This window comes from Lepidothrix coronata, unplaced genomic scaffold (genome assembly GCF_001604755.1).
Source record: "Lepidothrix coronata isolate B3197 unplaced genomic scaffold, Lepidothrix_coronata-1.0 Scaffold27, whole genome shotgun sequence".
Taxonomy (NCBI): domain Eukaryota; kingdom Metazoa; phylum Chordata; class Aves; order Passeriformes; family Pipridae; genus Lepidothrix; species Lepidothrix coronata.
In genome coordinates, this window is record NW_016690207.1 from 1069978 (window position 1) to 1095357 (window position 25380).

General features: G+C 64.0%; 3 protein-coding genes across 7 annotated transcripts; 2 read left to right on the plus strand and 1 right to left on the minus strand.

Moving 5' to 3' along the window:
• The first annotated feature begins 217 nt into the window (after positions 1–217).
• Positions 218–7038, plus strand: SIDT2 (SID1 transmembrane family member 2). 4 transcript variants are annotated; one of them, XM_017809472.1, is made up of 28 exons: positions 218–421; positions 613–734; positions 839–1000; positions 1110–1155; positions 1242–1343; positions 1416–1499; positions 1739–1850; positions 1957–2022; positions 2132–2225; positions 2355–2410; positions 2679–2690; positions 2830–2898; positions 2975–3049; positions 3243–3305; positions 3702–3823; positions 3895–3968; positions 4062–4128; positions 4260–4333; positions 4456–4579; positions 4665–4782; positions 4858–4994; positions 5082–5190; positions 5270–5346; positions 5454–5500; positions 5780–5885; positions 5992–6102; positions 6185–6298; positions 6387–7038. In XM_017809472.1, exons 1-28 carry the CDS (start codon positions 218–220, stop codon positions 6447–6449), a joined length of 2610 nt encoding a protein of 869 aa, XP_017664961.1. In that variant the 3' UTR covers positions 6450–7038. The 4 variants fall into 4 exon arrangements, with proteins under 4 accessions (XP_017664961.1, XP_017664962.1, XP_017664963.1 ...); XM_017809473.1 differs by lacking the exons at positions 218–421; positions 613–734; positions 3243–3305 and having other exon boundaries at positions 938–1000; XM_017809474.1 differs by lacking the exons at positions 218–421; positions 613–734; positions 839–1000; ... (7 more) ...; positions 2679–2690; positions 2830–2898 and having other exon boundaries at positions 3014–3049; positions 3248–3305.
• Positions 7039–7843: 805 nt separating this feature from the next.
• On the plus strand, positions 7844–10519 carry TAGLN (transgelin). Its single transcript, XM_017809499.1, has 5 exons — positions 7844–7904; positions 9383–9581; positions 9661–9838; positions 9930–10032; positions 10223–10519. The coding sequence occupies exons 2-5, from the start codon at positions 9402–9404 to the stop codon at positions 10362–10364; spliced, it is 603 nt and encodes a 200-aa protein (XP_017664988.1). The 5' UTR covers positions 7844–7904; positions 9383–9401; the 3' UTR covers positions 10365–10519.
• Positions 10520–11257: 738 nt separating this feature from the next.
• PCSK7 (proprotein convertase subtilisin/kexin type 7) lies at positions 11258–25027 on the minus strand. Of its 2 annotated transcripts, none has more exons than XM_017809476.1 (16): positions 24973–25027; positions 23644–24123; positions 23109–23243; positions 22539–22704; positions 21486–21576; positions 20886–20940; positions 19653–19791; positions 18972–19072; positions 16702–16869; positions 15534–15641; positions 14515–14617; positions 13581–13737; positions 13375–13469; positions 13161–13254; positions 12778–12895; positions 11258–12623 (listed from the first exon to the last, which is right to left on the minus strand). In XM_017809476.1, exons 2-16 carry the CDS (start codon positions 24109–24111, stop codon positions 12219–12221), a joined length of 2403 nt encoding a protein of 800 aa, XP_017664965.1. In that variant the 5' UTR covers positions 24112–24123; positions 24973–25027; the 3' UTR covers positions 11258–12218. The 2 variants fall into 2 exon arrangements, with proteins under 2 accessions (XP_017664965.1, XP_017664966.1); XM_017809477.1 differs by lacking the exon at positions 24973–25027 and adding an exon at positions 24234–24839.
• Positions 25028–25380: the final 353 nt, after the last annotated feature.

Sequence of the window (25380 nt, forward strand, 5' to 3'; positions counted from 1 at the left end):
ACCGGCTCCGCGCTCCGCCCGCAGCGCCAGCGCGGCCCCGCTCCGGGCCCGGCCATGGGGCAGCGCGCCCGGGCGCGCCCCGGCTGAGCGCCCCGTCCCGTCCCGTCCCGTCCCGTGCTGTGCTGTGCCGTCCCGTCCCGTCCCGTGCTGTGCCGTGCTGTGCCGTGCCGTCCTGTCCCGTCCCGCCCCGCGGACCTTGGCCGGGGATGCTGGCGGGATGCCGGGCTCCGGAGCGGCCGCGCTGGCCTGGGCGCTGCTGGCCGGGGCACTGCTGCTGCTGCCCCCGCCGCCCGTCCTGCCCCAGCCCCACCAGCGGAACGTGAGCGAGACGGAAGCCCAGTTCAACACCACCTACACCGACTGGGTGGACGCCGACCTGCTCCATATCTACGCCTTCAACCACAGCGTGCGCAGGAACACGGTGAGCCGGGTGGTCGCCACCGCCGTGTCCCCCGCGGGCTGGGTGTCCCCTGGGATCCCTTGCACCGGGAGTGTTGGGCGTGCTGGGCACGGCAGCCTCTGCCACGACGGCCGAGCAAAGTCCAGCCGTCGGGATGAGCCGCCGCCGCCCGACCTGCCCGGCCAACGCTTCGCCTTCCCCTGTCCCCGCAGACCGAGGGCGTGCGGGTGTCGGTGAACGTCCTCTCCGACCACAAGGACCTACCCGTGCTCTTCGTGGTGAGGCAGAAGGAGGCGGTGGTCTCCTTCCAGGTGCCGCTCATCCTCCGGGGCCTGTGAGTACCAGCGGGTTCCCCACGCAGGGATGGATCCCCGGGCTGGGATCCCCCCAACAGGGTTTCCCCCTGCGAGGGAGGTCACGCAGCCCCTCCTGCCCCAGGTACCAGCGGAAATACGCGTACCAGGAGGTGAGCCGCACGCTCTGCCAGCCACAGACCAAAACAGAGGTGGAGACCCAGCACTTCTACGTGGATGTCTCCACACTCTCCCTCAACGCCTCCTACCAGCTGCGGGTCACCCGCGTGGAGAACTTCGTGCTGCGGTGAGGGGAGCCCCGAACCACAGACCCACTCCCTGCCTGCTGCCCGTGGGGGCTGTGGGGGCTACAGGCTCCCCTTGCCACCCATCACCTCTCCGTGCTCTCTCTGCAGGACAAATAAAAGGTTCAGCTTCAACGCCACGGCCTCCCAGCCGCAGGTGAGGGGAGCTGGCACAGTGTGGCACGGGAGGGGGGCTGTGCCACGTGGCCACCATGGCAGCAATGGGCCCTTTCTCCCCCGCAGTACTTCAAGTATGAGTTCCCTGAGGGAGTGGACTCGGTGATCGTGAAGGTGACCTCGGCCATGGCCTTCCCCTGCTCTGTCATCTCCATCCAGGACATCCTGGTAGGTTTGGGCAGTGGGGTCTCGGGGTGATCCGTGGTGCCCGGCGGGGCTGACGGGCCCTCTGCCCCCCAGTGCCCTGTCTACGACCTGGACAACAACGTGGCCTTCATCGGGATGTACCAGACCATGACGAAGAAGGCGGCCATCACGGTGCAGGTGGGCACGGTGCTGTGCCACGGGGCTGTGCCACAGGGCTGTGCCACGGGGCTGTGCCACAGGGCTGTGCCACGGGGCTGTGCCACGGGGCTGAGCTGCTCCCAGCCCCTGCCCGGTGCTGCCGGGTACCTCTGGTTATCAGAGCTCGCAGAGGGTATCCCTGGGATAACCTCTGGCATGGGAGACCCCCAGCTGGGCTCTGCTGACCCCCATCTCTCCCCCCGGGACGGCTGCTGCAGAAGAAGGATTTCCCCAGCCACAGCTTCTACGTGGTGGTGGTGGTGAAGACAGAGGACGAGGCATGTGGGGGGCCTCTGCCCTACTACCCCCTCTCCAAAAACGCCTCTCCAGGTATGGGGGGGGCTGGAGGAGGCACCCACCCTGCTGCTGTGGGCTGTGTGTGGGGACACACTGGGGATAGGGCAGAGAGCTGAACCCTGGCCATGCCCTCTCCCAGATGAACCTGTGGATCAGCACAACCGGCAGAAGATGCTGGAGGTGATGGTGTCACCTGCCATAACCTGTGAGTTTGGGAGGGGCTGGGTGTGCTGGGGGTGGTGGGCTCTGCAGGGACCCACAACAGGTCCCCAGAGGTGCCACCCCCCCTGAGGGCTTGTTCTGGCTCTGCACAGCGGAGGCCTATGTGAGCAGTGTGCTCTTCTGCCTCAGCATCTTCCTCTCCTTCTACGTCCTCACGCTGCTCATCGCCTGCTGGGAGAGCTGCCGGTGAGTCCCTGGGTGTTGCTGCTCCTCTGGGTGCTGGGCCTACGGGCACCATCCTGTCCCTGATGTGGTGGGGGCCCTCGGGCTGTGCCCCCTCGCCACAGCCGGCCTGATGGCTGCTTCCCCCGGCAGGCAGCACAAGAGGAAGGGGCTCCTGTCAGCCATGGACTCGCCCAGCCTGGACACAGGTGAGGGATGGAGGCAGCAGACACCGGCATGGAGGGATCTGCCTGCGGGATTCCCGCTTATTCTGGCCTCTTGAGCCCTGATTCTGCAGGAATTCCCCACTATCCCCCTGAGCCCTGCTTGCCCTTCGGCTCCCTGGGGACAAATCCCAGTGCCAGGGGTCCAAGGAGGTCCCAGACTTCGCCACTGTGGGGCTGGCAGGGCTGTGCTGGGGCTTTGCATCTCACCAGCTCTGTCTCTTTCTTCCCACGGCTTTCCGGGGACTCCCAGCATCGCTCCTGGGTAGGTGCCAGCTCTGTCCTCGGCTCTGAGCTCGCTCTGTGCCAGGGCAGGGGTGCAGGACTCTGCCCTGAGCCCAAGGGCCATGCAGCCCCGGGACAGGGGTGCCACCAGGGCTGACAGAGACCATCCTGTCCCACAGGTCACTCCCGCAGCATCCCCGACTCCTTCCTGGGCCGTGGTTACGACAGCTACGGTTACGGCTCCTTCGGTGAGTGCCTTGTGCTGTCCCCCTGTCCTTCACCCCCCTGCCCACGGGCCGTGCCCACCCTCTGCCCTCCTTGCAGGGAACGGCTCCTCCAGCAGCACCGAGGGTGTCACAGACAGCCTGGGCTCCACAGAAGTCTCCTACAGTTACGTGGGTGAGTTGTGGGGCGACTGGCGTGGCCCCAGCCCTGCAGAGCCACGTGCCCGGTGGTGTCCCAGCTCTGCCCCTCTCTGTCTCCGGGGCAGGTCCCAGGGCTGGCAGCCCCTCTGTGCAGCCCACAGCGGGGTCTCCATTGGCAGACACGTGTGGGGGAGCCCTGCTCCAGTAACTGTGGCTTTCCTTTGAAGGGCAGGAGCAGTTCAAGCGGCGCACACCCTCCGCCCTGACGAGGCCGCTGAGCATTCCCATGGGTAGATGCTGGTACTGGGCAGGGTTGGGCCAATCAAAGCAGAATCTGCCCAGCCCCAAGTTCATGCCCAGGGCACAGAGCACCCCAGCTCCCCTCCCTCAGAGCAAGGGCAGCACCAAGGGACTGCAGGGCAGGATGTTGTTTGCCTGTGCCCCAGCTGTCCCCAGTGTGGCAGAGCCCTGAGGGACGGGCATGGGTGACATTCACCCACGTGGCGCAGCCACCACGTCCCCCCTGGGCAGGGACAGCGCAGGGTCTGGGGGATTAGAGCCCGTCCCTGGTGAGAGTTGTCAGGGAAGCAGCCGAGTGGTTAATTGGGTGTGATTGGGGTCCCATGGGGTGGGTGCCGGGGTGGGCTGGGCCAGGGACTCCTCTGACGGCCCCGGCTGGGCCGCAGGGGAGCGATCCCTGGAGAACGTGGCCGGCCGGCCCCGCCTGGACTCGCTCAGCTCCGTCGAGGAGGATGACTACGACACCCTGGCTGACATTGACTATGACAAGAACGTCATCCGCACCAAGGTGTGTCCCACCCCACCCCTGCTGCCCACTGCCCACTGCCCAGACAACCCCTCACCAGCCTCTCCTTCCAGAAATACCTGTGTGTGGCCGACCTGGCACGCAAGGACAAGCGGGTGCTGCGGAAGAAGTACCAGATCTACTTCTGGTGAGCGGGGGGCAGTGGGGATGGGGGCATTGAGCAGTGTCCCGACCTGGGGCGGGCAGCAGGGACCCCCTGACACCCCCCTGCCTCTTGCAGGAACATCGCCACCATCGCTGTCTTCTACGCCCTGCCTGTCATCCAGCTTGTCATCACCTACCAGACAGTAAGTGGGGCAGGTTGGCAGCAGCTGGGGCTCCTGGGAGCTCTGGGGGCTGCAGTCTTAAACTGTGCTCCCCAGCACAATGGGGATGCCCCTGGGGGTCCCCCTAACCCTCACCCTGCCTGTGAATGCAGGTGGTGAATGTCACTGGCAACCAGGACATCTGTTACTACAACTTCCTGTGTGCCCACCCGCTGGGGAACCTCAGGTGGGTTCAGGGTGGCTGGGGGTGGGTGGCTGGGGGTCCCCTGTGCCCAGGGCTGTGCTGTGGCGGGGCCCCGAGGACAAGGGAGGGTCCACAGCACTCAGGTGTGGACTGGCCCCTCGCAGCGCCTTCAACAACATCCTCAGCAACCTGGGCTACATCCTGCTGGGTTTGCTCTTCCTGCTCATCATCCTGCAGCGCGAGATCAACTACAACCGGGCGCTCATGCGCAACGACACCCACGCCCTGGTAAGGGACGGGGGTCGCTGGGGTGCCCCGGGGGAGGGCTCAGCCCCCCACGAACCCCCTGCTTCCCCTGCCCTCCGCCCCACAGGAGTGCGGCATCCCCAAGCACTTCGGGCTCTTCTACGCCATGGGCACCGCGCTCATGATGGAGGGGCTGCTCAGCGCCTGCTACCACGTCTGCCCCAACTACACCAACTTCCAGTTCGGTGAGTGCCCCCCCAGCCCCCCACTGCCCACGCCGGGGCCGCTCCCACACCCCTCTCACCGCTGTGCCCCCCCAGACACCTCCTTCATGTACATGATCGCGGGGCTCTGCATGCTGAAACTCTACCAGAAGCGCCACCCAGACATCAACGCCAGCGCCTACAGCGCCTACGCCTGCCTGGCCCTCGTCATCTTCTTCTCCGTGGTCGGCGTGGTGAGTAGGGTGGGCGTTGTGGCGGAGGGGGACACACACGTGGGTCACCCCCACAGCTCACTGCCCACCCCCCCACTCTCCCCGCAGGTCTTTGGGAAGGGGAACACGGCCTTCTGGATCGTCTTCTCCGTCATCCACATCTTGGCCACGCTGCTGCTGAGCACCCAGCTCTACTACATGGGGCGCTGGAAGCTGGGTGAGGGCGGGCACCATGAGCAGGGTGGGTGGGGGGCAGCGCAGTGGCCCCCCCAGTGTCACCTCCCCTCTCCCCACAGACTCGGGCATCCTGCGCAGGATCCTGCACGTGCTGTACACGGACTGCGTCCGGCAGTGCAGCGGGCCCATGTACGTGGTGAGTGCTGGCACCGGGGCCCCCCTGGCTCTGCGGAGACCCCTCCTGGCAGCCCCTGCCCCGGAGCAGCTGCCCACCACCCCTCACAGCCCCCCTGCCCTTTGCAGGACCGAATGGTGCTCCTGGTCATGGGAAACATCATCAACTGGTCGCTGTAAGTGCAGAGCCAGACCCCACCCTGCTTCTCCCCGTCCCTGCCACTGCCCCCACCCTGCTCGTGCTGTTCCTCTGCTGGGGCTGGGCTGAGGACAGCCAGATCGTGACAGCTGTGAGCCCAGCATGACAGATGCCCCTGCAGCTGTGGCACCACGATGTCACCTCGCGCTGCCTGACCTCCCGGGGGTTGCTGGCGTGCCTGGGGGACAGCAGGCACCCGGGCACCACAGGGGGCCCCAGGCTGTGCTGACCCTGCTGCCTGCCCCTGCCTCCCCAGCGCTGCCTACGGCCTCATTGTCCGCCCCAATGACTTCGCTTCCTACCTGCTGGCCATTGGCATCTGCAACCTCCTCCTCTACTTCGCCTTCTACATCATCATGAAGGTGGGAGATGAGCCCCCGGCCCCCATGGGCCTGGTGGGGAGGGCAGGGCAGGGCAGGGCACCGCTGCCAGCTCCTGCCTGCACAGTGACACCGGACTCTCCCGCAGCTCCGCAGTGGCGAGCGCATCAAGCTCATCCCCCTGCTCTGCATCATCAGCACCTCTGTGGTCTGGGGCTTTGCCCTCTTCTTCTTCTTCCAGGGGCTCAGCACCTGGCAGGTGAGCAGGAGGGTGGCCCGGGCAGTGGGGTGGGTGGGATGGCCACGGGCGGGCACAGTGACACTGGCTCTGTCCCCAACAGAAAACGCCAGCGGAATCTCGGGAGCACAACCGTGACTGCATCCTGCTCGACTTCTTTGACGACCACGACATCTGGCACTTTCTCTCCTCCATCGCCATGTTCGGCTCCTTCTTGGTAGGTGCTGATTCCTCCAGCACAGCAGACCCAGCCCCTGCCCCCCAGCTCCCCATGCCCCACTCCCCTCGCTCTCCTTGCTCCGCAGGTGCTGCTGACACTGGACGATGACCTGGACTGCATCCAGCGGGACAAGATCTACGTCTTCTAGGAGCCCGCAGCCTCACGCTGCCCTGGGACTGTGCCAAACACCCCGCTGCAGCCCCGGGAGGGGGCACCCACCCCCGGGGAGGGATGTCCGTGCTGCAGGTCCTGCCAGCCGCTCCGTCCCCCTCCCCACGCAGCCTGGGGGTCCCGGTGCACCTCCTCCCTGTCAGCCAGGTCCTTCCAGGCACTACGTGCCCGTCCCTGGGCCTGTTGTGGCCAAACACAGGGCTGGGGGGCTACCGGGGCACCATCCTCGGTGGCAAGTGACACTGGAAAAGGTGCTGCTGCTCCGTGTCCGTGTGCCCGTGGGCGTGGCGAGGGGATTGTGGCGAGTGCCGTGCCAGCAGCCCCGCGGCCCCCCGAGCTCGTGGGTGTGGGTTTCTCTTCAGTGCCTGAGTCGTATGGGTGGGAGGTGGGGGTGTGTGGGGCCAGCACGGTGGTGGCAGTGGCCAGAGAGGCCCCACTCGCGTCTCCTGCAGTGTCCCGGGGGGGTGGCTGTGGCGGGCCCCCGTTGCCGCTCCCACCGAGGTGCCGCGCGCTGTCCGCGCGTGGATCTGCTGGGAAGGGACTCGCATTAAAGTGTCTGCACTTTGCCTGTGCCTCCTGCCTCCTGCCTGGGCAGCAGGAGCCCGGGGGGGTCCCAGGGGCATCTGCCACGAGGTATCAGCCAGGCAGTGCTGTGGCACTGTCTCCTCCTTCCCGCGGGATTTTGGGAGAGTGGAGATGCTGCGGCGCTGCTGCTGCTCTGGAGAACCTCTGTGGGAGGCTGGCAGTGGTCTGTGGGGCACAGGGTGAGGGCTGGCAGCCCCAGGGCTAGGAGGGATGCCCAGGGGGGTCCTATTTCACAGGCAGCAAAGCTCCTGGGGGCCCCCGTGGCATCGCAGCGGTGCCAGGGCTGCTGCGTGCCCCGCCGTGCCCTGACCCGCTCCAGCTGGTGCCCGCGGGGCAGAGGGAATCCCGGGATGCTGCGGGATGCCCAGGCGCGGTGCCAGCGGGATGCCCGCTGCGTGCCCCGGCGGTCCCGGCCGGACTCCGTGGGCGGTGGGTCACCACGGGGACCTCTCTGGGCCGCCCCGGCTCCCGGCGGTGAGCACATGGGGAAACCAGCCATGAAGTCAGGGCGGGAGCCCTCGGCGCTGCCGCCTGGCTATAAAAGGATTTACTCCATCAGCCCCCGGCCCGGTTCCGCCCCTGCCCCGCTGGGGCGGAGGCACGCGGGGAATGCTCGGGCTTTCGTCGCTGGTTTTCGGAGTCTTTCCCCAAATATGGTGCCTGGGATGGAGTCATGGAGCGCTGCGGGGCCGGGCGCCCCGGGAGGGAGGGCCGGGGGGGGGCCGGGCCCCGCGCCCCGCTGACATCACCGTCCCGCCGCCCGCCTTTTAGCGCAAGGTCGGGGTCCCCGCGGGGCAGAGCGCTGGTCCCGCGCCGAGCATCGCCCTCGCTCCGTCCGCAGCCGCTTGTGAGTCCTGCCGCGGGGGGAAGGCGGGGGGGGCGGCGGGGAGGGTTCCCGGAGTACGGATGTCAGCCCCCGGCATGGGGGTGCTCCCCCCCGGGTTGGGGACCCTGTACCTGGGATAGGGGCTGCCTTCTGCTCCCTGAATTATGGGGATTCTATTCCTGCGGGTGGGACGCAGCTCCCCGGGATGGGGATGCTGCTCCCCGGGATGGGGATGCTGCTCCCCTGGATGGGGATGCTGCTCCCCGGAGGAGGGTCGGGCTCTCCTGCTCGGGCTGGGGTCGCTGCCGGGGTTCTGTCCTGCTCCTGCCCCTCAGGACCGCGTTCCCATGGGGGCTCCGCTGCTGCGGGTCCACCGGCCTCGGCCCCGCGGGGGCCGGAGGGGCCGTGCGGGGCTCAGGGCAGAGAGAAAGGGGCGAGTTCAACCCCGACGCGTCCGTTTCTGCCCCGTGTCTCGGCAGGGGGCTGGCAGGGCCGGGGGTGACTGCCGGGCACTGCCGCGTGGCCAAGGGAGCCGTGGGTCTGTGCGTGAACCCTCTGTGCCAGCTCGGGCCAGGGCACAGAGCGGGACTAGCTGTGGCATCGCTGGAAGTGCCCAGTGGTGCTTGAGTCCGGGCACAGGCTGCCCCTGGGGCTCGTGGGGTACCCCTGCATTGCTGGCAGCAAGTGGGGTCAGCGTTCTCTCCTGCACTGAGCTGTGCCAGGTCTCAGCCCATCCCGTAGGAGTCCCGGTGCCTGTGCCCAGTGGTCAGGATGAGCCCACGGGAGGCAGGTCGTGGGTGTGGGACCGAGCACACGGCTCCCTGAGGGCACAGCCCTGGCGCTCAGAGGCTTCATGCCAAGCAAGGAGCTGTGCAGGGAGGAGTGAGGCCAGCTCTGCTGAGGGCTTGGCTGCTGCTCATGGTGCCTCTCCCTCCTGGCATTCTCCCTGGCATCTTCCCTGGCACCTCGGGCCCTGCCTGCAGCCAGCTACCTGCCATCACTGCCACAGCATGTCCTTACAAGGGCACGGGCACAGCTCCCACCGCTCCTGCCTCGCCCATGCTCGTCCCTGGCATCCGGACCTGCCACACCAAGGCCACCCTGTGGGCACCCTGCTCTGCCATGGTGTGGCCACCATGCTGCGACACAGCCACCCAGCCCTGCTGTGGTCACCCTGCCACCTGGATCCTGGCATGGCCACTCCAGGGATGTTTGTGCCAACCAAGGGACAGGGATGAGGCTGCTCCCCTGCATAGCCTGAGCCAGGCAGTGAGGACAAGGCACCTCTGCCAGAACAGGAACCATCTGTCTGGGCAGGTTTTGGGGGTCATGGCTGTGAACTGACCGCCAAACACTCCCGGATGGATCAAGGGAAGAGCCAAGAGAAGGGCATGTCCTTACTGCACCAGGGTGGGTGGTGGATGCCACAGGGCTGCTGCAGGGTCCCTGGGTAGGGGGACGGCATCTCCACAGCCTGACGGTCTCCGTCGTGCCGCCAGGTCTCCCACCACTGCAGCCATGGCAAACAAAGGCCCAGCCTATGGCATGAGCAGGGACGTGCAGTCCAAGATCGAGAAGAAGTACGATGATGAGCTGGAGGACCGGCTGGTGGAGTGGATCGTGGCGCAGTGCGGGTCCTCCGTGGGTCGCCCCGAGCGGGGCCGCCTGGGCTTCCAGGTCTGGCTGAAGAACGGCATCGTAAGTGGGGTCCCGGGGGGGAATTGGCTGGCGGGGGCTCTGTGGTGTTGCAGCAAGCCCAGGCTCTCCCCCGCGGCAGGTGCTCAGCAGGCTGGTGAACAGCCTCTACCCCGACGGCTCCAAGCCCGTCAAGATCCCCGACGCGCCGCCCACCATGGTCTTCAAGCAGATGGAGCAGATCGCCCAGTTCCTGAAGGCGGCCGAGGACTATGGTGTGACCAAGACAGACATGTTCCAGACCGTCGACCTCTTTGAAGGTGCAGGAGGGGGGCAGTTGGGGCTGGGGGATCCAGGGCTGCCGTGCTGTGCCGTGCCCTTCCTCACATCCCTCCCTCTGTCCCTCGGCAGCCAAGGACATGGCGGCGGTGCAGAGGACGCTGATGGCCCTGGGGAGCCTGGCGATCACCAAGAACGACGGGCACTACCACGGGGACCCCAACTGGTTCATGAAGTAAGTGGGGGAGTGTCAGAGCTGGGTGTGGGGACCCCTTTGCCCTGTGGCTGCCCAGAGCACCCTGGAGCACATGGAGGTGGTACACTGGGGAGGGAGAGGGGCTGGGGCACCCCTGGGGATCGGGGGGGGGGCTGCTGGTCACCCAGGTGGGTGCGGGTGCCCCACGGCCTCTCCCCGTGCCCCGCAGGAAGGCGCAGGAGCACAAGCGGGAGTTCACCGAGAGCCAGCTGAAGGAGGGCAAGAACATCATCGGGCTACAGATGGGGACCAACAAGGGAGCGTCACAGGCGGGGATGAGCTACGGGCGGCCCCGGCAGATCATCAGCTAGGCACCCCCCCGCCGCCCCCAGCCCTCCCCAGCCGGGACCTCCGTCTCCGCTTCCCCCCGGCCCAGCGCCGCAGCCGCCCGAGCGTCGGCGGCCGCCACCAGCCCCGCACCGATTGGTATTTATTGAGGAGCAAACGCCCCCAAACGCCAGCCAACAACGCCCCAACGCCAGCGGCCGCACGCGCCCCGCAGAGCCCCCCGCCCCGGGGCCGCAGCCCCCGCGCCCAGCCCCGGGCAGCCTCTGCCCCCCCGGCCTCGCACCCCCCGCCAGCCGGTCCTGCCCCCCCCGGCACCCACGGGTGTCCCACGGGTGGGATGGGCACGTGCCCCGGCCCACGGGGTGGCCCCCCCTGCCCGCAGCCCCCCCACGAGCCCCGCGCCACTGCCGCAGAGATCCCTGCGAACGGGGAGAAAGAGAGAATTGGGCCTCGGTTTTGTACTTGGTTTTTGTCGAAATTAAAAGGTTATATTCATCTAGTTGTGGCCTGACGAGGTTTCCTCCCGCCTGGCTGGTGACTCTGGAAAAGCTGAAGCCACCCTCCCTAAAAGGCCATGGCTGCTCCTTCTTCCAGCTCCGAACCTGGGAAAACCACAGCTGGGGATCAGGCTTTCCCTGCCCGGCTTGGAAGACTCTGCCCTCTCCCCCCTGAAGCTCAACACCCACCTTTCTCCTCACTCCTTCCAACACTCTGGCCCAGCCCTTGCATCCCCCTGCCTGGAGCAGTTCCCGTTATCCCGGCTCCTGGGAGCAGGGCATGGAGGGCTCACGGCCCCCACAGACCCACACCCCAACACTGGGTCCCCCCAGGCCCCGGTGCTGGGAGGGGATGGGTGACGCATTTTTCCACAGTGAGGAAGCTCTGGGAGAGCAGAGGAGTGACGGATGGGGGAGAGGAGGGTTTTTCAGGCTTTATTTGGAAAGCTACACAAAAGGGCTTTGCTGATTAAAAAACAAACCCCAGCCCTAAAAAAATAAACCACCAAACCCAAAGACATGTGAACAAGCCAACCCTGCTCAGACGAGCCACTGCCAGAGCAACTCATCCTCCCCTCCCTGGCCCAAATCAGGCACTGCTCCTGGCTTTGTCCCTCCTGGATGGGGAGGGAGATCTGGGACAGTGGCCCCAGTGAGCTCTGCTGCCAGAGGGACTCCTGTGCCCACCGTTGCAGGAACAGCCTCATCCTGCCACCCAAACAGGCCTGTTCCTGCTTCCCCAGCCCCACAGCTGCTCCATGCCCAAGGGAGAGGAGGAACCAGCAGGATCAGAGCACAGGGGACAGGGAGAAGCGCTGGTTGGAGATGAGTAAAGTAGCTCCCTGCTTCTAAACTGGGATAACTGGTGGGTAGAGGCCACTGCCAGCCCAGTGGGCAGGAAACTGCCAGTGCTGTGGGGTCCCTGCCTGGAGAGGCACCTTCCAGGGGCCCTGCCGGGTTTTCCAGGCTCTCTGCAGAAATCAGGGACAAAGGGACACGTCTTGCCTGCGCTGCCAGGCTTGGGAGCAGTGGTGTGAAGGGGGTTGGTGTGGAGCTCTGCCACAGCTGCCACGCTCCCAGCAGGAATGGCACAGGGCCCTGCTCCACACACAGCAGGGACCTCTGAGTGCCCTGCAGGACAGGCTCCCTCAGGAAGGGGTTTAAGGCTTGCTTTGTTTTCCAGAGCGAGGGAAGGGGAGCTCCCCTTCCAGTACCAGCACTCTTTTTTCCTTGTTTCCGAGCCACTTCCAACACCACCTTCCACAGAACACAGTGGCAATGGTCCACGCTGGCTCAGGAATGAGTCTGTGCTGCCTGTGCCCAGGAGGGTCGTACCGCAGGGGAGGGCCCCAGCCCAGCCCAGCCCCAGCCCAGCCCCAGTCAGCACGGCCGGTGCTCCCTGTCCTCCAGGAGGAGCTCAGCCGGTGCCTCCCGGCCCAGGTATCCCGCTCCAGCAGGAGCTGCCTCGTGGAAGCTCACAGCTCTGCCATTGCTGGGAAGTTCAGGGTGGGTGGGGGTCCAGGACCCCTCCTCCCCATCCCGGGCAGGCTCTGGGTGCTCACACTCCATCTCGGCCTCCTCCACGTCCTTCTCCCGGTACAGCGGCACCGACTCCATCTCCAGGCCGCTCTCCAGGGCTCGGTGCTTCCCGCCCTGCTGGTACCACCTGCAGCTGGGGGAGCTGGAGCAGGCCAGGTCCAGCCCCACGTCGTTCCTCGTCAGGCAAACCTCCAGCATGTAGTAGAAAGTCCAGAACACGGCGAAGCATCCCAAGAGCAGGAGGGTCTACGGAGGGGAAACCCCTTGAGAAACACCACCCTCGACCCCCCCGAGCCCTGCCCACTGCCCAGCAGAGGGGTCACAGTGTCCCAGGCAGGGTCCTGCTCCTCCAGCCCATCCTGGGGGATACAGGGACCCCCTGGCTCGCAGGCAGGCTCACCTTGAGGGTGTTGGCTGTGATGGTGTAGTGCTGCTCCTCGGGGATGTCCAGCCCCGGGGGACAGGGCAGGGAGAAGTTGCTGCTCAGGTACTGCCCACTCATGGCTTCCTCCAGCAGCCTGGGGACAGAGGCACCCTGTGCAGGTCCTGCAGGCAGAGGGGCTCCAGGGAGGGTCCCAAATGCCCACCAAGGGTCTGCAGTGCCTCTTTCAGCAAACAGTGCTGAGTTCTGCAGCCCACGGCTGCCCTGTGAGGTGTGAGGGCCCCTGCCATGCACCTTGCAGCAACACGGCTCCACCGAGCAGCACCTGCTCACAGGTATGGGCAACACCCCTCAGCCTCCTGCTCCTGGCTCCCCACCAAGCCAGGACTGTGGTGCCCTACCTGTGCCGTTCCTTCATCTCTGCCGGGGACCAGGAGGAGCCGTACAGGGTCAGCTGCCACTGCTTTAAGGTGCCAGGCCTCAGGCTCTCATCTCCTGGGGAAGAAGCAGGTTGGTCCAGCGGGGAACTCTCCCAAGTGATGAGCTGGCAGCAGCCTGGGACATGGCCCAGAGCTGCCACCACCCCAGGAGTGTCCCCAGGCAGGCAGGACTCACCGATGTCCCTGACGAGCAGCCTGTACGTGCCCTGCGCCTCCTCGCCCCAGCACCGCACCGTGGAGAAGGTCCAGTCAGAGAAGCCATTGGGGTCCCTGCCAAGGGGTGAGGGGAAACGACCCATGAGAGGGTCATGGAGCCTGAACCACGAGGCCGACGCAGGCCCTGGGGTCCTGCCCTCCCCAGCCTGACCCCTCGGTGCTTACGAGTCCATGCTCCGGGTGGTCCCGATCAGGGACATCATCCCACTGGGGCAGAAGAGCCTGATCTCCAGGTTGCCACGGCGGGGGTGGGTTATGGTGACAGTGACTGCCACATGCTCCAGGGTCCTCATGCCAGACAGCTCCAGGTCGGCGGTGGTGACTGGGAGAGGGAAGGCAGGGTTTGCTGAGGCTGGTGGCCAACATGGAGTCCCCACTCCCAGCCAGCCCCATTTAACAGGACCTGTGTGGGACTGGGAGGAGAGACTAGGTGTCTAGGTTCCCTGATCCCATTTCAAACCAGTCCCACGGATCCTCACAGCCCCAGAGCTGCCAACCACAGCCCAAGGAGCCTGGCATGCTCCAGAGTGAGCTGTGGCTGTGGCACGGCCTGCTCTGGGCAGGTGGGTGCTCCCTGGGTGCACCTCTGCCAGCAATACAGCTGGGACAGTGAGAGGTGCAGGGCCAGGCTCCCAGGACCAGCATCTCCAGTGAGGCATGGAGGGGGAATGTGCTCAGCCTCAGGGAAAGGAGCTGTGCCCAGCAGAGCCAGGAGCTGCAGGGGGGCCGGGAAGGACTTGGGCCGAGCTCTCCTTCCCACTGGTAGCAGCCTGAGCAGCGCCTTGTTGATGTGGACAGGGCTGGCCAAGTCGGGAGCTGGAGCATTACCTAAAATGGTCAAAGGCAGTGGAGCGGGTCTGGCCGCTGCCCAGCCCTGTCTGGCTCCCCAAACACATCAGTCCATGGGATGGGGTTATGGGGAGGGGACGGCAGCAACAGGCAGATCCCCTGGGGAAGGGCAGCGGAAAGAGAAGAAAAAGCCCAGGCAGCCCAGCACTTAACCCCTTCGTGGCCTCACACAGCCCAGGCTGCTCCTGCCCTGCTGGATCCTGGCCTGGGTGTGTGCAGCACGTGCTCTCCATGGCACACCTGCTCTTACCATTCCAGGCGACCTCCAGCTCCCGTGGGAGCAGGGGGATGCTCCTGCCCTCCTTCAGCACAGGGCTCACGTACGAGGCGAGGTATGGGACAGACTCCCAGATCTGCCAGGGGGAAGGGGAGAGGATTCAGCATGAATTGCACCCTCCCTGCACATCCATCCCTCAGTCTCCTGGGGCTCTCACAAGCTGCTCCTGGATGTGGGCCCAGGCCAAGGGGCCTCTCCCAATGCTGTTTTGGGGCACACAGACCTGGGCAGCACACACACTGGGTGGTGTGAGCACTCTGGGGATGGAAGCAGTGCCCACACGCCCAGGAGAGCTGGAGGGGGGTGAGTAAGACTTGGGACTCCCCAGCTCTGGGTCTGTCCCCACCATCACCCGAGTGGCTTTGAGTGGTTACTCGAGGCCATCCCATTCCAGCTCTGGACACAGTGGGGCAGGAAGGGGGAGCAGCGTGGAAGTCCTCGTGGCACTGGGGGCATGGCTGGCAGTGGCAGTGACCCAGCACAGCTGCTCAGCACTCCACACACGAGCTGGGACCAAGTGCCAAAGGGACGTGCCCGGGTCTCCGTGCGAGCGGAGCAGGAAGAGACGGGGATGCCGCTGCTGCTCCGACCACAGCACTCCCTGGAGCTGCCAGCTGAGAACACCCTGCTTCTCAGGGCAGGACACCCTCACTGCAGCCACTGTGGAGGGAGGGAGGAAGGTGCTGGGGCTGCTGACAAAAGTCCCCACACTGTGAATCAGAGCTGTGGGCTCCCGGCAGCGCAGCTCTCACCATGGCTATATATAGTGCTGGAGAGCAGCAGCCCGGGGCAGCTCTCAGGCACTGCCAAAAGCCTCATGACTTCATACCAAAAGCAGCCTCAGAGCCAGGGCCAGCAGGATGGTGGCCAAAGCACTGGCCCTGAACAGCAGCAGTGTCACCCCACGGCGTTGCCAGGACAGGATGTGTCCCAGCCGCTGGGCTGGGCTGCTCTACCTGCCCAGAGGGCAGGTCTGGGAAGGAGGGAATTACCTTGGCAGCGTTGACCAGCCTCCAGGCGTTCAGCAGGCCAAAGCCATGCTGATGGCTGTGGCTGAAGCCTGCCTGGTTCGTGTCCCACTTAGCGTGACGGTCCTCGTACTGCAAAGAAACACGGGGTGCTCTGGTTACCTTGGGGGACTGTCAGCCCTGAAACCCAAAGGGAACCAGGCCTGAAGGGAAAGAGGCTCAGACACATCCCACAGTGGCAGGGAAGCAAACCCACATGGCCTTATTAGAAAGAAACAGGTTGTCCTTTGTTTGAAACAAATCCCAGGACAAACTGGCTTCCCAGCACCTCAGAAAGGAAATAGAGCAGCACGAAAGGGCACAAATGCCTCTGCTCTGAAACATCCCAGCTGCTCCCTGCTGCCCAAGCCACAGTCTGTGGGATGGCAGAAGCCTTGGAGAGAAGGAACCGAGTCCTTTAAATCAACAGGAGCTGGGGCAGGATAGATCTGAGTCCCATCACTTAGTGGGCTGTAGTGCTCCGGCAACACTGGCTTAGAGTTATGGAAAACACTGCCCCATGCCAAGGTGAGCCCAGCATCAGCTGGACACGGACTCCTGCTCCCCAGTGGCGTGTGGAAGAAGCCCCATCCCTAAACCAAACCGGGCAGCTCCAGCCAGTTCCCACTCCTGCTCTGGGCAGCAAAGCTGTGCGGGAGCTGAGGCCAAAGGAAGGGCTGGGTTTGCTGCCCAGCTCCCTGTTGTGGCTGTTTCCAGGAGCCCGGCTCTCTGGAGAGCCCAGGAAAGGCCAGAGCAGGGCAGAGCTCCTTGCTTTCCCACTGCATGGACCATGGGATGACATTGCAGAGATAACAGCCCTGGGGCTGGGCCAGCCCATCACACACACCTGATCCCGGGGCCTGAGCTCCTGGAACCTGCTGAGCCCCTGGAAGACCCCTACGCTGGCAGATGGAGGCATTCCTGCAGCAAATACCCCATTTATTATCATGACAGAGGAAAATGCCTCAGCCACATTCCTGGAAGGAATGAGGGGTGAGGGGAAAACACAATCTCCTCACTGGGAGCCAGACGATGGAGAGATTTATGGAGGGGCCGCAGACGTAAACACGGATACAGCAGGGCCTTGGCCTTCCTGCAGCATCCCTGAGGGGCAGAGGAGGGAGGGAAGGGGCGGGGAGGGAGGGCTCCTCACCTTGGTGGCAGTGAAGACGATGATGTGCTGCACGTCCCGCCAGGTGAGGCAGGGCCGCACCTGCAGCATCAGCGCGATCATCCCGGCTGCCAGCGGGGCGGCCGCCGACGTGCCCGTGTGACCCTCCGTGCAGCCCGTGCCCTTCTGCAAATCCCAGTCCGTTGTCACCTGCAGAGGAAGAGGAGAGGCGCCTCTGTCAGGCCTCCTTGCCCTGCTGGGGTGGCTGGGACAGGTACTGGAGTACTGGAGCACACGGCCCCGGCCCTGAGCTGTGTCCTCGCCACCCCGGCTCCACCAGCAGCCCCTGCTCAGCCTGTGACACAGCTGCCCCTGCTCACAGCCAGCCAGCAAAGGTCCTGGGAGCCCCTCACTGCAGGGGCAGTGATGCCAGCTGGGAAGCAATGAATGGGGACAGTTCCCTTTGGAGAGAGAGAGGAATTGGGTCTAACTAAGCATCTTTGTGGAAAACTCCTGGCAGACACAGTTTGGGACCTTCCTTATGCTCACTGTTGACTGCAGTGTCACTCCAACACAACCAGGCTGCAGAGGGGCCACATGGAGTGCAGAGCACACAGAGCCTAAAAAGAGGCGTTGGGAGGTTCCCAAATTATGCCACCTCACTGCAAACCAAGTGCATCCACCTCTGTGTGCTCCCTGTGGGGATAAAGCCCAAAACCTGGAGGGTGAAAGGCTCCAGCTCATGCTGGGACTCTGCGTGTCCCACACAGAACACCCCAAGAGCACAAACTTTCAGTGGGAAGCACAGAGAGTGCCAGAAGCTGTATTAAATTCTTCCCATTAAGGAAACCACACAAAGTTTATGGTCTGGTAAAAGAAAAAAAAAACGGAGCAGATGGCTGCAGAGATGTTAACTCTGACACCACTGCAGCGAGTTCCAGGCTGTTCAAAGCTGACTGCACTCCTGAAAAAGGGGGTGTTTGGGTTTGTGCATGGCACAGGATCACGGTACAGGATGTCTCTGTGGCACATGCCGTTCCTAGGCTACGTGTGGATCTTGTCCTGGCTCCCCCATGGAATGCCAGCTCCCGTGTTAGTGTCCCACAAGGCCAGTATTCGAAATAAACGTGCATTTGAGACCTTCAAAGCACTCATACCAGGCTTGGGAAAGCCAGTCATCAGCCCACAAGCCTGGAACTCCTGATGGAATGCAGCAGAGCCCTCACTGGGTTGCTGTTCCCTTTTTTCCTAATGTCAGTACTTTCCAAACCAGCCTGGGACAACTTAAGCTATTTTTGAAAGGAAAAATCATCTCAATTCTGGGTTTTACTTTCCCTGTGGCAGCTCGTGCTGCGCTCTGGCTGGGCATGGATCCCTGCCCTGGCTCTGGGCTGCAGGAGGAGCTTGGTGAGTCCCAGCCAGGTGGCTGAGGATCCCAGGTTCTCCCTGTTCCCCTGGTTTACCCAGCATGCAGGGAAGCCTGTTTGACAAGCCTGGATTCACCTCCTCTGTGGCAAGCACAGAGCCACAGCAGCAAGTCCCTACTCCCGAGAGCACACCAGCAGATCCCCTGAGACCCCCAAGCACACACTGAGGTGCTGATCTCCACGTGGCTGCCTCATCAGCTTTGCCACAGAAGTACTTTTGGGAAATACCTGTCCTGACAGGAGATCCTCCAAGCCAGGGACAACACAACCCCAAACATCAGGCCTGGGAGCCAGCAACATTTCTCCCCAGCTGCCCCAAGGTGGGTGGGCTCTGTAGATCCTGCTGGCACCACAGGACAGGAAGGGGTCACACTGTGGGGTGGGGGCAGCCTGACAGCCCCCCACAGGCACCAGCACCAAGGGAGGGAAGGGCTGGGTCAGGCCTGTGGTGGGGAAAACAGCCCTGGCTGCTTGGCTCAGGCAAAAAGGACATTTTGTTGACAAGAAGTCATTTTTTGGCAAAAGAAGGAAAAGCTGATAAAAATATTCTGAAAAATTCAGCAGGGAGAGGCCCACGTGCCAGAGCAGAGCAGGAGCTGTGGTCAAGCAGCTTAAAGAGCCCGACGCTGCTCCCTGCACTCCCTGCTCCCACAGCCCTTTGGAGCAGGAGCCAGGGAGGGTGGCTGGGCAGGTGTGGGGCAGCTCCCACAGAGCTGAGAAACAGGAACCTCCCTCTGAGAGCACTCTTTATGCAGGACCCAGGTAAAAGGCACCTCTGCTCCCTGGCTCACGGAGGAATCGTGTGGTGATCGGGAGGGACAGAGCGTCGTCCTGGCTGTTCCAGGTGTGTGCAGGAGGACACAGCTGCCTGGTGTGGGTACTCACAATGCTCCTCATCATCTTGTCCCCACCACTGAAGGTCACGGCCAGCATGGAGGCGCATTCCTCAGCATAGAACGGCATGGAGCCTGTCTCATCCACTGCTCCTGGGAAAACGGGAAAGCCATGGATTGCATGAAACCTGTTCGGCTTCAACTGCTGAAATTCAAGGTGACAATGCCCTGAGAGCCTCTCCTGCCAGCTGTGCTCTTCCAGGGGCTGGGAGCTGGGCAGGGAAATTAGAACCAAGCCTGTATTTTTTCCCACCTGGAAGATCTACAGGAAAGGCAGCAACGATAAATAACCTTTCACTGTGCTCAGTGTCACACAGATCTACCCCTACCGCAGTTTCTGCCCTTGAGAACCTGGATTACACGTTTCTCCTCTAGCACGAGTGATGGGAATGCTGCATGTCAGGTCATTCCCTGAACAAGGCAGTACGTCACGGCCCCAGGAGGGAGGCCTGGACACATGCAGGAATTCCCCTGGCCTCCTCTTTCTCTGTGGGTCAAAAGCAAACTGCAGACTTGAGGGCTGAAGCCCTACACACTGCCATGCTCATTCCCAGACCCTTTCCCACAGATTCCCACTACCCAGCCAGCTCCCAGCCGGGCAGGTTGTGTGTTTTTGGGATGATCTCGCTGTTGCACGCTGGGAAGGAAGGAGCCAGGAGACGCAGGCACTCACCTATGGTGACAGTGTAGATGGAGTTGGCGTATCCATCGTAGTTGCAGTTGTCACTGTGCTGGCCACCGTTCCCACTGGCCACCACGAAGATGCTCCCGAAGCCGCGGCGGCCGGCAATGACACCGTGCTGCAGGGCAGCCTGGGACAGGGAACCGTGCTCAGGCCAGGGGGGCTCTTCCCGTGCCCTCCCCTGCTGATCCCAGTGGTTCCTGCCAGCAGCCACGTGTGGCTCTGAGCCAGGGGGATCAGAACTCCTCACATGTGGCCACTGCCCTTCTGAGAGGGCCCAGTCCCACAGACACTGCTGAGAAACACAGCACTGCCAGCCCCACCTGGAATTGCACTTCCAGCCTGATGCCTCACCCAGACATCCTTCCCACCCAGGGAAAGGACATATCTGATGGACCAGCAGGAACCCAATCCCACTGGAATTGAACCTCCCTGCTCTCCCTCCCTCTGGCAGATGAAGGTACACTCTGCCCTCCCAGCTCTGCTGTGGCACAGAGAGCTCTGCCTGTGCTCTGTGTCCCAGAGCTTGTTCCAGCTGTCTCTGCATGCAGGAAGAGAATACATTAACTTGCAGAACTGGAAACCATTTGTTATGGTGAATGGGCAGCTCAGTTGTCAGGGCTGCTCCAAACAGCACAGTAACTGCTGAGTTGTGGTTGGAAAAGCACAGCAGAAATGGAGCAGAACCACACCCCAGTGCTGGTTTTGGGGCCCCCTCAGTGACCCCTCACTGTGGCACAGGTAGACCAGCCACATTTTGCAGCACAGCAGCTGTGAGAGAGCCTCAATGGCCTGGGAAGGAGCAGCCTCAGCTCTGACTCTTCCTCCCACTGCAATCCCATTCCCCTTTCTTGTTCCCAGCATCCAAAGGCATGCTCCCTGCCTCGAGAACCACCCTCAGCACTGGGAATGCTCAGTGTCCTGAGCAGAGAGCATCCTGTGGGTTGCAAAAAGTTGTCAGAATAATACCACAGGTTGCGAAAGAGCATTTTCCTGCTGGGACCAGCCTCTCCTTAGAAAGCTCATCCCACACTGCCTGAACACCACTGCGTCACCTCTCCCGACCACACAGAGACAGGTGACACCTCTGCTGGCAGCCATGGACACAAACAGACATGCACAGTGTCACAGCAACGTCCCTGCACGCCTGTCGGGGCAAGCAAGAAACCACAAGCCCTGGAGGGCCCTCCCAGGGCCACCTGTGCTGCTGGGGCTGCTTTTTACCTTTCCCAGTTGATGGGGGCCATCCACGGTTTTCCCGTCGTCATCGGGACCCCAGCTGGAAAGAGAGACACTGTGAAGTGACAGCCCCAGGAGTCACAGGCAGCAACTCCTCCTGCCACTACAGCGAGCTACGGGCAGCCAGCAGCTGCTCCAGCAGCACGACTGGGATCGGGGAGCACTGTGCTTTCCCAGCCATCAGGATGGCCCCTCGCTGCTGCGAGATCGCTGTCGTGTTTGCACTGTGCCCCTGGGTCAGATTCCAGTGGACAAAATGTTTGATTTCTATTTAACAACACATTCCAGCCCCCGTCACACGGCTCAGCCGGGGCTGCCTGACCACAGTGGGGGGCACAGTGTCCCCTCCAGCACAGACAGCCCAGGGGACGTGCTGCAGCAGCACACAGAAGGAGATCTCACAACTGCAGCCGCTGTGCAGAGCCCAGGGCAGCTCTCCAGGAAGAGGATTTTGGTGGTGTCTGGAGCCACAGGAGGATGGGAGCTGGTGTGAACACTCAGCCACGAGCTGTGACCCTGTCCCCAGGCAGATCAGGGCCCACGTGGGTCTGCTGGGTGCCAGCTCAGGGTGTCCTTGGGGCTCACCTGCAGCTGTAGATGTCGTTGATCTGATAGTGCTTGTTGAAGGCGATGGCCTCCATGCTGTCTGTGAGGGGCCCATCCAGCACTCGGATGCCTGCGGGACAAAGGACAAGGAACGTGGCCCACGTGGGTCAGTGAGCTGTATGAACTGCAAACAAACTCCTGGCTCAAGGCTGCCCCTGCAAGGCTGGTCCAGCTTTGGAGGGCTGAGGCCTGAAACAGCGCTGGGTAAACCCTCCCTGCTCCCTGAGCTGGGGTTACATGATGAGCTCATCTCTGCTTCTGCCAGCTGGGAGCCTCTGCTGGCTGGAGCTCTGGGACCCTGCTGTGCCACCATCAGGGTGGGTGCTCAGGGAGGGAGGGAGCCCAGGGCAGGGGTGTAGAGTTCCCTACAGTGCCCTTGGGAGAGCCCTGACCCCCAGCACCCCGCTGTCCCCTCAGGGATGATGGTGTGACCAGGTATGGACAGAACCACATCCCAGCATCACTGTCCCTGCCCTGCCAGGGACACACCCTGCCTGGCACACAGACCTCCCCTTCCTCTACAAAGGAGCACAGGAGTTTGGAGACAGCCAAGGACACACACACATTCCCTGGCCCTGCAGAGGAGATGCAGCACTGGCCCTTCACCCCATCCATCCCCACGAGGCAGAGTCGAGACCAGGGGCTGGGGGAGGTGGGGGGCTGGCAAAGATTGGCTTCCCCGGGGCCTCCAGACACAGCCTGCAGCCTGCACCGCAGCAGGCACGTTGTGGCATGACTGCCTGGCCCAGCCTGCGTGGTACGGCTGCTCTGCCAAAAGCTCTGCAGATGGGCAGGCCAGGAGCACTCCAGAACACTGGAAAAGCTGCCACACCCACACCTATCCTGCTCTGCCGGGAGCCGTATCCTCTGGAGAGCTCAGGCAGGCACTGGGCCCTCCCTGCGACAGCCCCAACCAGCCTGAGCAAGGCACTGCTGACTCAGAGCTGTCCCAGCCCACAGAGCCGTGTCCGGCCCCACGGAGCTGGAGGTGAGACATGCCGGGCACCTCGGGGTGCCACAGCCTGCAGGTACCTGCGATGCGGCTCCCGTAGGCAACTCCCACCGTGCAGAAGCTGTTGTTTGGCACAGCCGCGATCTCCCCGGCGCAGCGGGTCCCGTGGTGGTTCCCGTTCTCCTCGTCGGGGTGAGGCATAGGGTCGGGGTCATTGGAATTCAAGTCATAGCTGCCTTCTGGGCTCTGAAAACAGACCCACTGTCACGACTCGGGGCTCTCTCTCCCCTCAGTTTGGAAAAGCAGGGGTTAAGAGCACGCTACAAGGGCTGAAACACAGCCTGGGAGTCACCAGAACTTCCAGGCTGCTTCCACACGGGGCTGCAGCTCAACACTGCTATCTGCTGCCGTGGGGAAGGGACCAACCTGGGGAAGGGACCAACCGAGGCAGCTTCAGCCACTGCTGCAGGGCAGACCAGCTGCAGCGTAGCACAAAGGCAGGTAACCCCGAAACCTGGGTGCAAAATCTCCCAGGAAAGGTCTGCTGCTGGCAACTCCCGCCTTGGCTGAGCCCAGGGTTTCACACGCTCACGTCACACTGCCCAGCCTCCAGCCTGCCCTTTGGCCTCCCAGCTCGGAGCAGGACTCACGTAGTTTGGCTGTATGTCCTTGATGGTGTGCTCCACACCGTCGTCCACCACAACCACCGTCACGCCGCGCCCCGTCACGTTCCGCTCCCACACGCCCGTGACGTTGATGTCCTTCCCGGGGCTCTTACGGTTGTTCTAAGTGCCAGAAAGGACAGTGAGGGGACAGGGTCAGTGGTGAGGGGTGCACTGGTTATGTGTGGGGCCAGGGCCAGCATGGGAAGGAGTCACAGGACACCCGGGGAGATTGTTTGAGGTGGACAGCGAGGAACACTCGCTCAAGCCACGAAGAGGAGTGCACAGTGTGCTCCGGCCAAACCTCTCTGCCCACCCCAGTGCCATGAGTGCACAACCAGCCACGGCAGCTGCCTCCTCCTGCTATCAGGGCGAGCACACAACAGGCAAGGTGAGTTCTCACTGTGCTCCCTCCTCACCAGAGAACAGAAAGAGGCTGTTTTGCCTCCCGTGTGACAGCTCACTCGTGGCCACACAAACAGCCTGAGCCTGTGAGTACAGCAGGAGCCGGAAAACCACTCACCAGATGCCACTGCTGGGGGTATTTGGGATCGTTAAAGTGCAGGCTGCGCTTGGAGCGCTTCAGAAGCTTCTGTTCCGAGTGCCACCGCACGCTGTCGTGCTGTGCAAACAAAGTGTCCACCGACCTCCTTATTGCCTCGGGCTCACTCCCCGCGTGGCCGTCGGGCTGGTAGGCGAGGAGGTAATGGCCCTTGAGCTCCCCGACACGGCCCATGTTCACCAGCCCCGCAGTCCGGGCCAGCTCCTCTGCCCGCTGCTCCAGCTCCTCCTCGGGCGCATCCAGGCTGACGGCCCACGTCAGCTTGCCGTGGTGGCCCTCAGTGTCCGGAGAGCACTGCCCGCCGCAGGCCGCTCCGGCTGGCGAGGCGAGGGGGATCCAGGCGGCGCTCAGCCAAAGGCACGTGTGGATGCAGAGCGTGGCCTCCATCCCTGCGCTCCATAGCGGCACTCCCTGCCTCCAATGCGGCATCAGACAGGCGGGCTGGAACGGCAGAAACGAGACTGGTGAGAGTGTCCTCGGACGAGGAACGGGGAGGCCGCACCTGAAGGTCCCACAGAGCCCCACACTCCTGGAAGGCAACACCAGCACACCTGGGCTTGCCATCAACCCCGTCCAGGGGAACTCCAGCCGAGGCGGCTCCTTCCCAGCGATGCAGCACAGGAGGCGCACCCAGGCTGGGCAGGGATCGATCCCAACCCTGCCCTGCCCGCCGGGGGTGCAGCCCCGGGCTGGCAGAAGGAGACACTTCCTCCTCTCGCCGTGGCACCGCAGGAAACTGCCACGAAACTCCCGAAGCGCAGATCCCCGGGAACAACCACCACGGGCAATGCCACGCTCCGTGGGCAGCCCAGAGCCGGTTCCTCTTCTGCGGGGGCACCGCCGAACTCCGCGGGGGAGGACGAACCTGCTCCGCGGCCGGAGGAACCTGCTTTCACCCGGCACGGGGGGAAATCACCGCCGAGCCCCGGCTGAACCCCTGTTCCACGAACCACGGCAGCGCACGGAGGGGGAAACACCTCCGGAGATCCCGCACCCATGGAAGTGTCCGGAGCTCGGCATCCCCTGGCCCTCGGTCCTGCCCCGAGCCTCTGGTACAACTCGCCCCGTGCTGGACACCGATGTCCAGCTTTCCCTCCCTAGAGGAAGGGCTTTCCGTGACCCCGCAGGAGCGGCACCTGCGCGCCCCGCAGCTCCGGCGGGGACACGGCGGAGGTCACGCAGGGGCAGCGCATCCCCGCCGCTCCCGCCCTCCATCCCCCCGCGGGGAGCCGCGCCGGGACCCCCCGTCCCTCGGCCCCGCCGTGCCCCGCGGTGCCCCCGGGCTCTCACCGGGCATGAGCCGCCGCCGCCGGAACCCCCGGAGCCGCTGACAGCGGCGTCACATCCGCCGGGGCGCGGGCAGGAAGGGGCGGCGCGGCGGGGCCGCGGGTCGAGCGCTCCGCCCGGTGCCGCCCGGTGCCCCCCTCCCGCCCCCGGTGCCGCCGCGCCGGCCCGGGCTCGGCTCCCGCCCCAGCCCCGCAGCCGCCCCCCCTCCATGGCGCTGGAGCAGGCGCAGGGCGACGGCCCCGACCCGCCGCGCCTCTGCGAGCCCGGCCCCGCCGCGCCGCCCGGCAGGTAACGGGGGGGGCCGGGAGCGGGGATGGAGCGGGCATGGAGCGGGCATGGAGCGGGGATGGAGCGGGGATGGAGCGCGGATGGAGCGCGGCTGCAGGCGGTGACCGATGTGCTCGTTCCGCG